This window comes from Vicugna pacos, chromosome 1 (genome assembly GCF_048564905.1).
Source record: "Vicugna pacos chromosome 1, VicPac4, whole genome shotgun sequence".
Lineage (NCBI taxonomy): Eukaryota > Metazoa > Chordata > Mammalia > Artiodactyla > Camelidae > Vicugna > Vicugna pacos.
Genome location: NC_132987.1, coordinates 120,898,595 through 120,914,347, shown reverse-complemented (window position 1 = coordinate 120,914,347; position 15,753 = coordinate 120,898,595). Strand labels below are relative to the sequence as shown.

At 54.3% G+C, this 15,753-nt stretch overlaps 1 protein-coding gene across 1 annotated transcript in view; it reads left to right on the top strand.

Annotated features, from left to right (window-relative positions):
* TMPRSS2 (transmembrane serine protease 2) overlaps window positions 1-15,275 on the top strand; it is a 32,574-nt gene extending 17,299 nt beyond the window's left edge. Inside the window, 10 exon segments of the mRNA XM_031684340.2 lie at window positions 1,717-1,843; window positions 3,019-3,129; window positions 5,886-5,929; window positions 7,071-7,242; window positions 8,622-8,797; window positions 9,510-9,605; window positions 11,489-11,598; window positions 11,600-11,632; window positions 12,397-12,549; window positions 13,882-15,275. Coding sequence (XP_031540200.2) covers window positions 1,717-1,843; window positions 3,019-3,129; window positions 5,886-5,929; window positions 7,071-7,242; window positions 8,622-8,797; window positions 9,510-9,605; window positions 11,489-11,598; window positions 11,600-11,632; window positions 12,397-12,549; window positions 13,882-13,893 — 1,034 coding nt within the window. The 3' untranslated portion in view covers window positions 13,894-15,275.
* The last annotated feature ends 478 nt before the right edge of the window (window positions 15,276-15,753 follow it).

The window sequence follows — 15,753 nt, the reverse complement described above, 5'->3', positions numbered from 1 at the left end:
GGGCAGCTTTTTCAGATTGGCTTCTTTTACTTAGACACATGCATGTAATGCCTCCATGTGTCTTCGTGGTTCGAGGGCTCATTTCTTTTTAGCACTGACTCATAGTATGCTGTCTGTTTACCACTCACGTGGTGTATGGACCCACTCCTCACGGAAGCGTTAGGACAGGATCACACCAAGGCCAGTCATCCCGTGGAGGAGTGAGCCCAGACATCAGGCTGGCCGTCCAGGGAGTCGGGGTCACCGAGGGGAGGCGAGAGTGAGCCCGGGGAACAGCCCGGTCCTCCCCTCACACTTAAGCCCACGTGCATCGCCCCCAGCCACAAAGCGGCATTTTCACGCTGGGACTTCCCAGAGGTCGTGCCACACAGAGCACGTCATTCGGCACCTCGCCGTCTTGTGCGCAGTGCCGTCTTCTGGATCGTTCATGTTAACGCAGGGCGCACTGGTTAACCCTCAAGTGTGCAGGACTCCCTCTGCGAAGAAGACACAAGGTGTTTCCCCCACAGCACGAAGAGTCTCGGAATTCTGCAGGAGGAGGGAGGGGGTGGGCAGGGAGGGGGCTTCAACTATATTTATAATGTTTTATTTCTTTAAACAAAGAGTTGGGTTGTTGTGGCAAAATGTTAATGAAGTTAGAGGCAGAGCTTTCCAAAGGACTCAGCACATCCCCGGGAGTTCTCTGTAGGGCCGAGGGGTCAACCTGCTGCTCAGAGTGATTGTCTAAAAGTGTTTTTCAAAAACAAATGAAAAATCCATAAAACCAAACAAAAAAACACTTTTTAAAGCCTCTTCATCTTATTCATTTATTTTCTTAAGAAACACTTTTATAATACATGCATAATTCGCAGGCCATAAAGCCAACCTTTTATTTAATTAATTTAAGTGAGGTACCGCCAGTTGCAACGTGTCAATTTCTGGTGCACAGCACAAGGTCCCAGTCGTGCATTTGCATGCATATGTTCGTTTTCATGTTCTTGTTCATTAAAGGTTATTATACAGAACATAGTTCCCTGTGCTCTACAGAAGAAACTTCTTAAGCCAATCTTTTAAACGGCTCAGTCCGGTGGTTTTTTTTTTTTTTTTTTTAAGTGGAGGCACTGGGGAGAGCACCCAGGACCTCGTGCACGCTAAGCGCATGCTCTACCACGGAGCTGTCCCCCTCAGGCCAGTGGTTTTTATCTATTCACAGAAACTGGCAGCATCAGCACAATCGTTCTAGCACATTCTCTTCATCTCGTAAGGAAATCTCAAGCTCTTGCCCCCGACCCCCCTCCTGTGTCCCCCTAGGCCCTGAGCAACCACGAGTCTACTTCCTGTCTCGTGCGTGTTCCTGCATGTGGTGTGTGTCAGCGCTCACCCCCTTTCATGGACGAATAATTCATGTTCCATTGTGTGGGCACCATCTTTTGTGCGTACACCTGTTGATGGACATCTGGGCTGTTTCCACCTGTGGCTCTTGTGAATAACGCGCCCAGGAACATTTTTGTACCATGTTTGTTTTGTCTGAATACTTGTCTTCAGTTCTGTTGGGTGAAGGGCACATTTTTTTTTGCCGGGAAAGGCTGGATTCTCAGCACACCTCATGAATGTGGTCAGAGTCTCGGGAAGAGGGAGCCCTGCACGCCCCCTCCCGAGCCTCTGTGTCCTCGGGCGGGAGGGGCTCGCCCGTGGCAAGACCACGATCTGAAGCTCATGAGCATCTCCCTTCCGCAGTGCGCCTCTACGGACCCAACTTCATCCTTCAGGTCTACTCACCTCAGAGGGATTCCTGGCACCCCGTGTGTCAGGACGACTGGAGTGAGAGCTTCGGGAGGGCCATGTGCCAGGACCTGGGCTACGGGTGAGTTTGCAGCCCCCCACCTCAGAGGTGGGGCCGTGACGGTGACAGGCATAGAAACGCCAGAAGAAGGACCAGTGCTTCCCCCTGCCCCTCCCTGGCAAAGCCAGGCTGCGGACACCACAGACCCTTGTCTCCATCCCGCAGCTGCTCCGGGAAGCCAGCAGGGAAACGTGTCCCACACCAGCCCCCTCCACGGCGTCTCCCAGCTCTGCCTCCTCCCGGGCCTCCATCCGCCCCGGCTGCTCAGGGCTGTCCAGTGCTGTGATCACCATGGTCCGGGGTGCTGGCTGAGGGCCTTGGGTGGCTCATTTCCTGAGAAGCCTCTAGGCAGAGTTGAGACCTGGACTTCGTTTGTCTCTTTGATCGGGGCTGGGGCTGGGGGGCAAGCAGGGAGGCTGCGGGGGAGGTCAGAAGGCACAGGTCCCAGTGACCTTCCCTGCATGCGTGCAGGAGACGTCGAAGGCTTCTGCACAAGAGAGAACTGATCATCAGACTGATCCGTAAGAGCATTCACTCCTCATGCAGCCACCAGAGGAGGTGGGAGAGGGAGGTGGGAGGGCCCCTCCCTGGGGTCCCAGTTAGCTGCAGATGCCTGGCAGCCGTCTGGCCTCCCAGAGGAAGGCTGTGTGATTTCACTGCCTCCTTTTCTTCCTTGGGGGTATCCCTGTGTGACTTCTGTGCAATTCTAGGGTATTCCCTGTATGCCAGTTTTCAAAATGAATTACCACTCCACAAGAGGCTGGCTTCTTAGTGAAATACTTCAAAATGCCATCCCCCCAAACTGTAGCACATGGCACCATGACTGACAGTGAGACCCCAGCATGGTTCAGGATCTGTGTTCTGTAACAGCATTTTCACATCTGTAACTTGGCTCATTCACAAGGCCTCACACACCCTTATCTTCACTGCTTCTTCATCCTCATCCAGATTAGGTCAGACGCACGACTGCTGGAGGAGTTTCACTTGACACTTCAGGGTCATCAGCGGGAAAGATGGTTATCAGGCAGTGTCACTTGATTGGAACTTATGGTTTTGTTTTTCAAAATGCTGAGATGTCCTTCTTAATCTGAACGTCATGCAAGAGAAGGATTACGACACAGCGTAGGATCTGCGTAGGATTTGCAAATGCTTACAACAGAACCATTATTTTAAGCAAGATTTTCTATCTTTTTTAGGAATAGTTTTTATTCTAGCCAAGGAGTAGCGGATGACAGCGGGGCCACAAGCTTTATGAAGCTGAACATCAGTGCCAACAACATCGATCTCTATAAAAAGCTGTACCACAGGTATTTCATTTGGTGGTTTCTCGTTTCCTTCCAAAAGTTTACAGGTAGAATGAGTGGGAGACATCGGGGGGGGGTCACTGTCGGAGTTTGGTTTCTCTGCTGCAGTCGTGGGTTTGGCGTGGATTCTCATGGGGAGGATACAGGACCCGTCGCTCTGGCAGCTCTGGGCTCGCTCTTGGGAAGCGGCCAGGTGTATCTGCCATCTTGTTTGTGCCGTCTGCCCTCTGTGGTGTTGGGTAACACTGCAAAACTGAGATTCTTCTTCCCTGATTTTCTTGGCTCTCCAGACATTAAAGAAGGGCCTTACTATGTGTCTGGATGTGGGTCTACGAATCCGAAAGAATGTCTCGAGGTCCCAACCCAGGTGACCTACTTACTCATCCTGGTTTGCCCAGGACTCTGCTGGTTTCACACTAGAAATCCTACTTCCGAGGCGTGCCCTGAGCCCCAGGTAGCAGGGGCGGTTGGTCCTCAGCTTCAAGACGTAGCTGTCAGACGGTGCTGTGTGTGTGTGGGTGCGGGGGCTGCTGGAAGTGAGCAGCTGGTCCCTGCAGCGGCCCACACATCCTTCTTCCTGTATCTTTGTTTCCTGTGCCTGGAGGCTGACTAGCAGTGCTGGACGTTTCCCAGTGTGTCCAGTGGGTGGGAATGAACCTAAGCTTGTCCCCTGAGGGATGGTTTAGCTGGTTAGGAGGATGGGGGAGAGGGCTGGGCTTTAAGCAGTCATTTTACGTTGCATATGTTTCAAATGATTGTGGTCTTCTTAGCATCGTTACTATTTATTTGAATGTTTTTTTTTCTTCTGACTTTTCTTCTGTTTACAATGTTGTATTATATCTGAATGTTCTTTAATGTGGAAGATACACAGTGTCCTTTGTGCAGAAGCCTCCCAGGTCCCTATCACTCATCCCCAGGTGGCCAGCCAGGCCATCACCTCCCTGCTGGCCAGGTGCCAGTCGCTGCATTTAGGGGAGAACGGACTGGTCATGTGTCCCCTCCTTCCCTGTGAGTGGGAGACTGGAAGCAGGTTTGCATTCCTGGTGGCCCAGGCTGAGGTGTCTGGGGGCTGACTTCTGCCTGAGGCACCTGAGCTTGGCCGTTTGCCGGAATGCGACAGGGCGAGCCCAGGAGGAGGGGTGGGCACAGCCAGGTGTGCCCATCAAAACAGCACCCCATGGTTTGCCCACCCAAGAAGCTAAACACAGCTGCCTGGGCTCTTTTTAAATGCCAAATGTCTCTTTGTCCTCCTGGTTCCATGGAATCAGGGCTGAGCAGGGGCAGGAAATCTACCACCTCTTGGTAAGAGCCTTAGAAACTCTCCGGGTAGCTGTAGGGTTTGGAGGAAAGAGAAAGTCATTGTCTGGCAGCTGGTGTTCTGGGTGCGGGGCAGGGGTGGGAGGACTTCCTTCCTCTTGGCTTTCAGAAGTTGCTCATTATTACCTGAGTCTCGGGCTCTTGGTGGGGCTTCTCCAAATGGCTGCTTTGTGCCCTGATGCTGGTGGCTGGACAGTGTGTCTCCTTGTAGAGGAGAATGGTCCTTAGAAAGCATCTCTTAATGGCAGTTTGTCTTCTCTTGGCATCCCAAAACCTCTCAGCCAGAGACCACCAGGACATGCCGTGTCCTGGAGTCAAGGGTGTCTCAGTGGGACGGTGCTGAAAAGAACTTATTATAGGACATAGGCTTGTGTTGGGTCATTTTGGGGAAGGTTCCAGGAAGCAGAGCTTTGCCCTGGATTGAAAGCTGTCAGGAAGTGACGGTGATTCTGTAGTTGGTGTCTTAATGCTTTTTTTAGAAGGTGGTGGTGGAAACCTGGTTACAGCTGAGAAGGGCAAAGAAGCATGGTCACTCATGTCAGCCAGCAGAGGGGGCTGTCGGTCACTGTGGTTTGGACCGGGTTCCTCATGGTCGGTCTGTTCAGAGGGGACATTGCGGTGGGCTTGCCTCTGTTCTGCTCCATCATATGACAGTGCTCTGGTCTGATGCTTTGTGGGGTTTTCTTCCTTTTTTTTTTGATGGGGGTGCCGGGGATTGAACCCAGGACCTCGTGAATGCTAAGCACGAGCTCTACCACTGAGCTCAACCCTCCCCTACCACCCCCGGCCCGATGCTGATGCTCTGCAAACAGTTTATGTTCAACGGGAGACACAGCCAGCTGTGACCCCCTGGCTGTCAGGGCTGCTTCTCTCTTCAGCATATTGGAGAGAAATTCACTCTGTGACAGACGCATTGATTATTTCTTGTCTGTAACTCTGAATGTCTGTCTCCCAGATGAGTAACTTTTCTTTCCTTTTGCTCCCAGGCAAATGATTGGCTGTCAACTTCCTGTGCAATAAGAGTAAAACAGTTATTGAAACCCAGAAGCTTACAAATGTCTTCCATACAGAATTAAAGGATGGAATTTAAATTCCAAGAAAAAAAATAATAGCTGCTATGTTGTGTGCTGCCCTTCCCAACCGCCTTATGAGTTGGTGCTATTTAGCCCATTCTGGAGATGGGGAAATTGAGGCACGGGGAGGTTAAGTGGTTTCCTAAGGTCACACAGCTTGAATTTGAACCCTGCACTTTGACTCGGCATCTGCTTTTTGCTACTGTCCCCTGTGGGTATAGATTCACTTTCCTTCTTCAGTTGTGGCCTCTTCTATGTCTGGGGAGGCAGGGAGTGAGAACACTGGAAGAAAATATTTATTTCTAAGTATTTTGAGAATCAAGTGTTTCATTTATTATAGTGACCACAGTGTCCCCTCTTCTTTTGTAGTGATGTCTGTTCTTCAAAAAGAGTGGTTTCTTTGCGCTGTATAGGTAAGTGGCCCTTGGTTTTCCTTTTTGCGCTTCTAAGTAGGAACCCTTCTGTACTTACAGAAGTGTGTCCCCGTGTCTTTGGGGGGCGTGGAGAGAAGAAGGCTGGGACACGGGTTGGAATATGCCCAGTGCTCTGCCCCAGGGAGCTCCTTTCTTCAATTTTGATGCACTTTCGGTGCCTTCTGCCTCGGGTCCAGGAAGCAGCTGTCCCACGAGAACGGGCACGTTCAGGACACCGACGGGCCCCGCTCTGTGGCGTCCCCAAGGCAGAGCTGGGGGCCTGTGGGAATCCCCATCCCTGGGTTCGGATTACTTAGTTTCCAAACTTCCATCAGCGTGGAGAACACTGGGATCCCTTCTCTGGGATGGCCCCACCCTGTTTCCACACGAATCTTGGGCCTGAAGCTCAGCTTTTGAGTTTGAAGAGGTAAAACGAGCAGGTGCCCCCAGTGGACGCATGTCCCAGCGGTCCCAGCAGTAACCTCCCAGCCAGGTTGGCTCAAACTTCTTGACGTACCCAGAGAGCGTGGCACCCCCTGCCCGTGCCCCCTGCCCTCCTGCCCAAGCCACCCCCTCGTGGTGGCATGGGAGCAGCACACGCAAGGAAGGCCCTCCTTAGCTTGTTCAGGAATCTTCGGGCCTCTGAGCATTCAAGGAGGTCCCAGGGCCTTCGTTACGCATGCCCCTGCTCCACCTGAGTATGCGGGGGACGCTAACGAATCACACTAGCGCCAGGAGAAGGCGGCACGCAGTGCCAGCAGAAGTGGTGCTTTCTGACTTGAAGCGAAACACGATGAAAACTTTAACATAAATTCTCTTAATACATTTACAGTTTTGTATTTACAAGCTAAATATATACAGGAAATCACAAATAAATCCCTTTTAATTAAAAAAAAAAGTGGAGCTTCCTCGGGTGTGGGGCTGGGGGCTAGAGGAACGTCCTCTCCTCTCCGCCAACTGAGAGAGACCAGGACATATTTTCTAAAACTCAGACCCCAAACAAACAGGAGCAAGAGGTGACAATGGTCATCCTCGAGCCAGGCAGAACCCCTGGGATGGGAGCCGTCTGGGCGCCCGGTGCAGCAGCGGGTTGGCCCTGCTTCTGCTCATCGGCCCGCTGCGCTCTGTTTGTCGCCGCCAGAGTGCGGGGTCTCCGAGAAGACGAGCCGCCAGAGCCGGATCGTGGGCGGCTCGAGCGCCAACCTGGGGGACTGGCCCTGGCAGGTCAGCCTGCACGTGCAGGGCATCCACGTCTGCGGAGGCTCCATCATCACCCCCGAGTGGATCGTGACTGCCGCCCACTGCGTGGAGCGGTAGGTTCCCAGTCCTAGAGGGCGGGGCCCGCGGGCGGGGGCGGGGCCTGGGGCAGGGGAGGGGCCCTGGAGCAGAGGCGGGGCCCGGGGGCGGGGCCTGGGGACAGGGGAGGGGCCCTGGAGCGGAGGCGGGGCCCAGGGGCAGAGGCAACGCTCTGCCCTGTGGCCTTGGGGGAAGTCTTTGACCTGTTTAAGCTCCGGTTTCCGAACAAGTGGGGATTCTAAGGGAGCCCACTTCGTGGAGTCTCCGGGAGGGTTACATAAGTCGTGATGTGAAGCCCGTGGCCAAGCCCATCCCTTCAGCAAATGTCCACCGCAGTAGGGCTCCCGAGCAGGGATGCTTTGAGGGGCTGGGGTGATACTGTGATCAGAACTCCTTCCAGCCTGCGGTCTTCTCAGCTCCAGCCTACCTTTCTTGAGGCCCCTGCCCTCTTGGGAGGCCTGGTCTCCCCTGGGTTCTCCTCTGAAGAGAGTGCGCTCAGGGACACTCAGACCTCACTCTGTCCTGCTGGAAGGTTCTCTGGTTCCTTAAACACCTTTTGCCACAGCGTTGCCCAGACAGATGGCTGGGGAGGGGCGAGGGTAACCATCATTTATAGCTTTAGCTTTTGTAGAAGATATTGTCCCCGTCCCCACTCCTTTTTTCTTAAACATGGAGTTTTTTGGTCACGTGCTTACTTTGAGAAAACCCTGCTCATCAGAGTGAGGGTGAGTCTGGCGTGGCTCCTGGCCCAGCCGTTCTCTGCCTGAGTGGCCCTGGACAGCTCACTCGGGGCATCTGACTGGACCATCTGCACCTGTGAGCCAGGTGCGCCGCTCCTCCCGGGGCTGCTGTGAAGGCTGAAGGGAGTGATGTTTATTACCCAAGAGTGTCCCTTCCTTCCATCCACTGGATTCCGTGGGCTCCAGGATTTGGGATTCTCTTAGAAGAGAAACAACTAGGTGAAGGTAATGCCCAGATGGCTATTAGACCTAGAGTCCGTTAATCAGCACACATTTATCAAGCACCTACTGTGTGCCAGGAAATGCCCTAGCTTATAAAGATAAGTCCCAGTCCTGCCAGAAATGGGGCTTCAAACCCCAGGGAGGCATTTAGGCTCCAGAATACGTGTTCTCAGGAAATTCGAAGGTTTGCAGGCTGGTGCCAGAGCACAGGAGGAGCAGGATTCATTAGTGAGGTGAAGGGGAGCTGTGGGAGGGCGAGGCTGTGTGAGAAGGCAACAGGGAAGGGCCTGAGACCGCCAGGCCAGTCTTGTTGGGTGGCTTTTGGCAAATTGAGTCACCTTGGGGACACTTGGCCCTAGCCAATGACTTTTCAAGATCCTTGTGGTTCCTTTGTGGTTCTGAGATGCTGAGGGGTGTTCATCTTTGTCTTCCAGGCCTCTTAACAATGCCAAGATTTGGACGGCCTTTGCAGGAATTTTGAGTCAATCTCTCATGATCTATGGAAATGGATATCAAATAGCAAAAGTGATTTCCCACCCAAATTATGATTCCAAGACCAAGAACAATGACATTGCTCTTATGAAGCTGCAGACACCTCTGACTTTTAACGGTAATACCTGTGTGCATGTGGTCCAGCGTGTGTGAACAGCTTTGACCAAACCTTAAGGACAGATTGATTGGAAATAAAGCATGCTGTGATGCAGGAAGGACGGAATTTGCACTGAGTGAGGGTGTGTGCAGGGAGGGGGTGGGGAGGGGCTTGGCTGATAGAAGAGGGCTCAGCAGAGGACAAGTTACCCAAAAATGTGCCCGTGGCCACTGAGGGGTGTGGTCAGCATGCTTCCTCCGCCGCACAGAATGAGATCACGGAATAAGTCAGCACACGTGAACGTCTAGAAGAGGCGAATTTGGTGGTCACTGTCCGGTCAGTCAGATCTGACTGGCTGCTGGCTGTAGCTGCCCTGCTGTGAGGTTCACTGTAGCAGGCTGACCGTCCACCTCCGTCCTTGTCCATTTAGTCTGTTGTTGACGCAGCTCTGCCATGTCCAGTGTCAACTGTTTGCATCCAAAGACTGTTGACCTTCAGTCTCCCAAAACATAATTCCCAGAAGGGGATGTCTGGCCTCTTAGAAGGGGGCCAGGCAGGGACAGGAAGGGGGCGTGCTAGGACACACTGGAATCCAGACGTCTCCTTAGGCAGGATGGTGGTGGTCCCAGTCCCGGGCCCACGCATGCACATGGCGAAGGCCCAGGTGGAGACCGTGGCCCCAGGTCTTTAGTTAGACCAGACCCCCTCACCGTGTTTCCCTCTCTTGAAACAGACAGAGTGAAGCCGGTGTGTCTGCCCAACCCGGGTATGATGCTGGAGACGACACAGTCCTGCTGGATTTCCGGGTGGGGGGCCACCTACGAGAAAGGTGAGGCTCACGGGACGGGGTCAGCAGGTCCCACAGAGCAGAGCACAGGGCTCCCGAGAGGGAGGTCTAGGTTTCAATCCTGGTTCTACTGCTAAATGATTGGGTGACTTTGGGCAACTGGCCCAGTCTTTGTGCCTCAGTGTCCCCATCTGCTAGATAGGACAATGCTACCTGCCCTACCTAACAGTGTTTTTATTACAATAAACGGAACAATGTGTAGAAATTGCTTTTTGAAGTGTAAAGGCCACGTAACGTGAGGGGCACACGGCCCCCTGTGTTCACGCCCCTTTGTTGCTAATGGGCCGCCCCAGAAGTCCACCTGCCATGGACGCTGTGTGATCACAGACTCGGTCAGGACGGGCTTGCGGGACCGGCGATGTCCGGCTGTGGGTCGTCAAAGCCTTTGTCCTCCTGCCTCGACCCCATAGAGACAGAGGAGCTAGACCGTCCTGCCGCGGGCAGACCTGGCTCCCTTCCGTTATAATGTGCTTTCATTCATCTCAGATAATGTTTTTCAAATGAGGTGATCCTGGCTGTATCATTTTTGTGGAGCATTGGAAGTACTTAGTGGTACAAAAAAGTATTTTACATACTGTTGACATCCTTCCAAAAAGTGTTTGGGGCGCCTGCGTTGAGCCTTCCAGTAGCGAGCAGGAATTCCCAGCAGCCAAGATGAAAGGGAAAATCAACTACGTTTTGCAGGGCACCCGCCTCGGGCTGGGAATGCAGTAGTGAACTAAATACAACAAAATCCCTGCCTGCGGGAACTTCGCCTTCTCTGTGCATGTCTGGGGGCGGGATGGGGTCAGAAGGGAAACAACCAAACGAGTTGCTTTATGACAGCGAGGGGTGGTCAGGGAAGACTTCTAGGAAGAGGTGACGTCTGACTGAGAACTGCACGGCAAGAACATCCTGGAACGGAAGGGCCAGTGCAGCTAGGGCAGGCTTGAGCAGGGGCAAGGGGGCAGGCTGGGGCCAGACTGTTTTGGGCCTCACAGGCTGTGATGAAGACACTGGCTTCTATTCTGTGTGAGACAGGGAGCTGTCAGGAAGTTTTAAGCAGGGGAGTGACATGATCTGATGGCTGCGTAGGGAGTCTCGGGAAGGGTGGGGCGAGGGTAGACAGAATGGTGCAGTGAGGGGACCACTGCTGCGTCCTCTGAGAGAAGAAGGCAGCTCAGACCAGGGAGGTGGGTGTGGAGGCACCTTTGGGTCAGAGCCACTAGGTCTGCTGATGGACTGAGCGTCAGCAGGGAGAGAGTGAGGAGTCAGGGAAGACGGCTGCAAGCTTATGGTCTGAGCCCCTCGCCGGTGGTGGAGCCGGTTCCTGAGCCGGGGAGGACTGGGTGGTGTGGATGGGGGTGGAGGAGGGCTCCGTGAGAGGTTCAGCTTCGGCACATTAAGCCCACGGAACCTAAAGATACCCTAGTGGCGGAAGCAAGGTGGGAGACGGAGCAGAGGCAGCAAGGACCAGGGAGTGTCTGGCACTTTCACAGTCATGGTGCAGACTGTCGGGTGCGATCGAGGAAAGTCAGTTTGTTTGAGGTGGAAACACAGGAGCTTCTCGTGTGCCCCTGGGAATATTCCGCAGAAGACGAAGTGACGGAGGAGGAAAAGTGACCTCAGGAAACCAAGTTGCTGGGTAATGAGAGGGTGACTCTAGGTCACAGGTGGAGCCCCATGGCCCCAGAGGCAGGCAGCCTTCCCCCTGAAACAGAATCTAAAGCCACTTTAAACACAGGCTCCCGCAGCTGGAAGATGCCCTGGTTCCCCAGGACACGGCACAGGAGCAGGGAGGGAGGGGAGGGGCGGGGTCGTCCGTCCACGTGTCCGGGAGGGAGTCCAGGCTTCCTGGGAGAGCCCGATGCCATCCTCTGTCGCAGGGAAAACCTCAGACGTGCTGAACGCCGTCATGGTCCACCTCATTGAGCCCTGGAAATGCAACAGCAAATATGTGTACAACAACCTGATCACATCGGCCATGATCTGTGCGGGGGTACCTGCAGGGAGGCGTCGACTCCTGCCAGGTAATGACCATTTCGTGTGTAGCTTTTGGGCCTGGCCTGGCTCCCAGCGAGCCCGTGAGAGAGGCCCCTCCCTGACTGGGACCTGGCGGCAGCCGTGGGAGGTGATGGCTGCTGACGTACCAAGGCGCCTTGTATCCCCAACAAGGCGAGCCACTGCTTCCTCTGAAAGGCTCTATTGGGTCAGTGTCAGTGCAATGGAAGTATTTTGACTCTAAAAATAAGATTTAAAAAAAAGATACAAATGAACTTGTTTACAGATCAGAAATAGATACACAGACATAGAAAACAAACTATGGTTACTGAAGGGAAAAGGGGTGGGGGGATAAATTAGGGGTTCGGGGTTAACATATACATAATACTATGTATAAAATAAACAAGGACCTATTGTACAGCACAGGGAACTATATTCCAAACCTTGCAATACCCTATGATGAAAAAGAGTCTGAAAAAGTATATATGTATGTACATGTATAACTGAATCACATCGTTGTACACCTGAAACTAACACAGCAATGTGAATCAAGCACACTTCAATTAAAAAAAAAAGGACAGTCATTTATTTGTTAACTGTTAGCTGATGCAGGCAAAAATTAATGCCCGGTACCGTCTCTCTGGGGGACTGTATTACTGTCACCTCACTGGAGGTGGCTTGAAGCCCGCAGGCACTCCCGTCACCCCTGCTGAGCCCCGTCCCACCTCCCTGCCCTCTGTGATGTGAGGCTTGTGGTTTGACTTCTGCTCTTGTAACTTGCTATGTCCCCCAGGGTGACAGTGGAGGTCCTCTGGTCACTCTGAAGAACAGCGTCTGGTGGCTGCTTGGGGACACAAGCTGGGGGTCTGGCTGTGCCAAGGCTTACAGACCTGGAGTGTACGGAAACGTGACAGTGTTTACAGACTGGATTTATCGACAAATGCGGGTAACTTTCCCGTCCTGACTGGGTTCTCTGACTTGCTGTGTCAAAGCCCAGATGTCCAGGAAGCGTGGTTGGCTGCAGTTGGCGTCCCCTCCCTCACCCTCCAGGGCCCACCGCTGGTGTTTGGGTGAACGTGTCTGGGGCTCAGCTTTGTGGGATCCAGAGCTGACTGTCACGGGTTTGCGGGACTCTGCTGACCACGCTTAGTTCTGGCTCCACTGGCTTTGTTGACTCACCTGGATGTCATCGAATCAGATTTCTGGTGACAGGCAGAGAGCAGAGGGAGGCCGATCAGCCAGTAGTGACTCTCCCTGTCCTTTTCTGGGCTGTGCTGTGCGTGCTGGGGCGGAGGAGCAGCTGGAACTCTCTGGTTCAGGGAGAGGTGGTGAGGAGGGGAGATGGTCCCTGGCGACCCTGCCCCCCCTGACTCCTGGCCTGGCCCGAGATGCTTAGTGAAGCCCTGTCGTTGACCTCCGCCCAGATCCTGGGTGAGGACCGGACCCCTGTCCATCACAGGGGCCTTGGGACTGGCAGTGCTCATAGATTTCAGCCCCCTCGAGGGCTAAGCCTCTAGTGGAAGAAAAAGTTTTATTTTGTCCCCTCTCGAGTCTCCAAAGGTGCCCAGATGCCAGGAAAGGCAGAACCAGAGGTGCTGCCCAGTGAGACCGTGCCTGCCTCTGCCCCATGTGACCATTGGTGCTCACACTTTCAAGCGACCATGGGGCCTGGCTAGTCCCTACCCGACAAAGGGCCGAGTGCTGAAACTAGACAGCTGTCCTCCTGTCCTGCCAGGGGCTGCATGGAGGAGGGAAGTTGAGGGGCCCGGGGGGGGGCTCTGGGAGGGGCAGGTGCCCAGAACACCTGGATGGAGGTGAGCCAGGCCGTGGAGTGACTGTCCCTCCAGGATGAGAGTGCAGCAGGCACAATGGGTTTAGGCACTGCCAGTGGCTGAGCACCTTCAGAGCAGGGACTGAGACAGCTGGGCGGCAGCAGAGGAGGCGGGGTAGAAGGTGGGGCTAATTAAACACTTGATGTCTTTCAATGGCCAAGGTCAAGCTTGATTTGCCCAGAGAGAGGCCTGTGTTCCAGCCGTGCTGAATGGTCTGATTTCCGCACACCCCGCTCTCCCTCCTCCCTCCGAGCCTTTGCACGTGCTGGTCTCACTCCACTGGTCAGCCTATCTCCTTGACCTTCACGCTGTAGGAGAAAATATCCCTTTCTCTTGTATCTGTTCATTTGCTGTGCAAGGGCCTCATGTCAATCCAAGGGGAGATAGTTTTCTACCTTCGTTTGTTTTAAGAAGATGACATCGTTTCGTTTTCCTTTTCTGAACAGGCCAACAGCTGACCCGTCCGGCCTTGGGCACTGGCACCGCTCCCCGAGGGAGTGCAGGGGCAGGCCTTCACCTCGTGCATCATGGCTGTGTAGAAATGAGTCCCCAGGTCCTTTCATTTTGATTAAACAGCAAACTTCTCTGTCGTTGGCATTCTCCGCAGTTCTGTGCAGGCCACGTGGCTCTTCCCCAGGGGCCCGCTCCCGGACCCCCATCCGAAAGGGGAGGCCCAGCTGGGTGTGGACACGCAGGACCAGTGCAGAACAGAGGGGTGGGGTCTGCCCCCCGGGACCTCCTTTCTGACCTCATTTGAGGGGCCACCCTTGCATGCACATGGGGCTGGTGACTTCTCAGATGCTGGACAGCGTGAGCTGGAAAGGAGAAAGCCCCAGGTGCTGGGGCTGCCTGCCCTCTGGGACCGCGGCCAGTGAGGGCCCCCTGGGGTGTCCCCCAGGGCCTGTGGCCCCAGAAGGGATTTTGATGATCAGTGTTTGTGCCTTCTCAGCAGCCCCTGAGGGTGGCCCAAGATAAAGGGACGAGCCCTTCATGGGGGATGACTTGAGAGCCACTTGTCAGGGCACAGAAGACTTCCTCCCTCCTTGGAGGGGTGAGGGTGTGGACGGGGTGCCCGGAGCATGGGATGTCATTGCAGATGTGCCGCCCACCCGCTAAGCGCTGCAAGGGCAGAGGACCAGCCTTACTCCCTGCTCCTCCCTGTCCTCTCCCCAGCCCCCCTGGAGATTGTGGCCCCCTCACCCCCGGTCCTCACGGGGGGGCCGGGTGGGGTGCCTGTTGATCCTCTTAAGGCCTGATAATCACCTGGAAATTGAGGTCATCAAGGAAAATCAGGGATGTGTGATTAAAGATACACTGTTTCCTATAAAGTTTCCACACGTTACTACCTCAGCCCTCATGGCATCTCCACTGTGATCCTCTGAGTCCCTACACTGGGCTCTTTGAAACTGCGGTTGTCCTGGCCCCGGTGAGCTGTGGCCGGCTTGAGCTGCTTTTACGAAGTGGCTCCTGATTTAATGTGCTGTAAGCAATGTGCTGTGGCGCAGCCCCTGTGCTTGTGACAAAGACGAGCGGTGGATGTTGGACTCCTGTGGCCTCTTCCAGCCCCTGAGGTTTCCCCTGGAGGGAAAGGGCCACCTTGAGTTGCCAGGTGTGACTCAAAAACTCAGGGGCCATGAGCACCACTCTCCCAAGGTCCTTCCTCCTTTCAGGCACGCTGGTTTCCAAGAGCGAAAGAGCGATGCTGTGCTGGGTCTCAGCCTCGGAAAGGAAGCCTGTGCAGCCCACGCGCAGGAGGCTCCCACCTCCCAGCGGCGGTGCACGCAGGCCTGGTCCCCGAGCGTCGCGGTGGGAGCGCGTTTCTTCTTTAGTGCCTCCTGTGATTTATATGACCTGTGTTTGCCTTCCGTTCTGTATCTTTTTTAAACTGTAAAATTCAATGGTGGACAATTGTACAAATAAATTATACATTTTTTTTTTCCAAACAAGTGTCAAGCCTTGGGCGATCTCCGCGGCGAGCAGAACCAGCCTGCGTGTACTCACCGGGCCATGACCTTGGGGCAGCTGCTGCGTGGTGGGGGCAGGGTTGAGGCGAGGTGGGGCCGGCGGCCCCGGTCTTCTGGGTGTCACCCCCGTTCCCACGGCCTGTCCTGTCCGAGCTGACTCGAGGACAGCTCCTGAATGGCCATCGCCTGTGCCTCCCTCTTCTCCCAGATTCAGGCCCTGAGACCAAAATCTTCTCGAGCTCTCTGCCCAGTGTCCCACACGTCCTCAGACCCAGCCTGCCCAAGCTGGAGTCCAGCATCTCGTCCCCGGAGCTGTCTTCCTCAAACCCCTGTGAGCTCGTGTGTCAGCTGCTT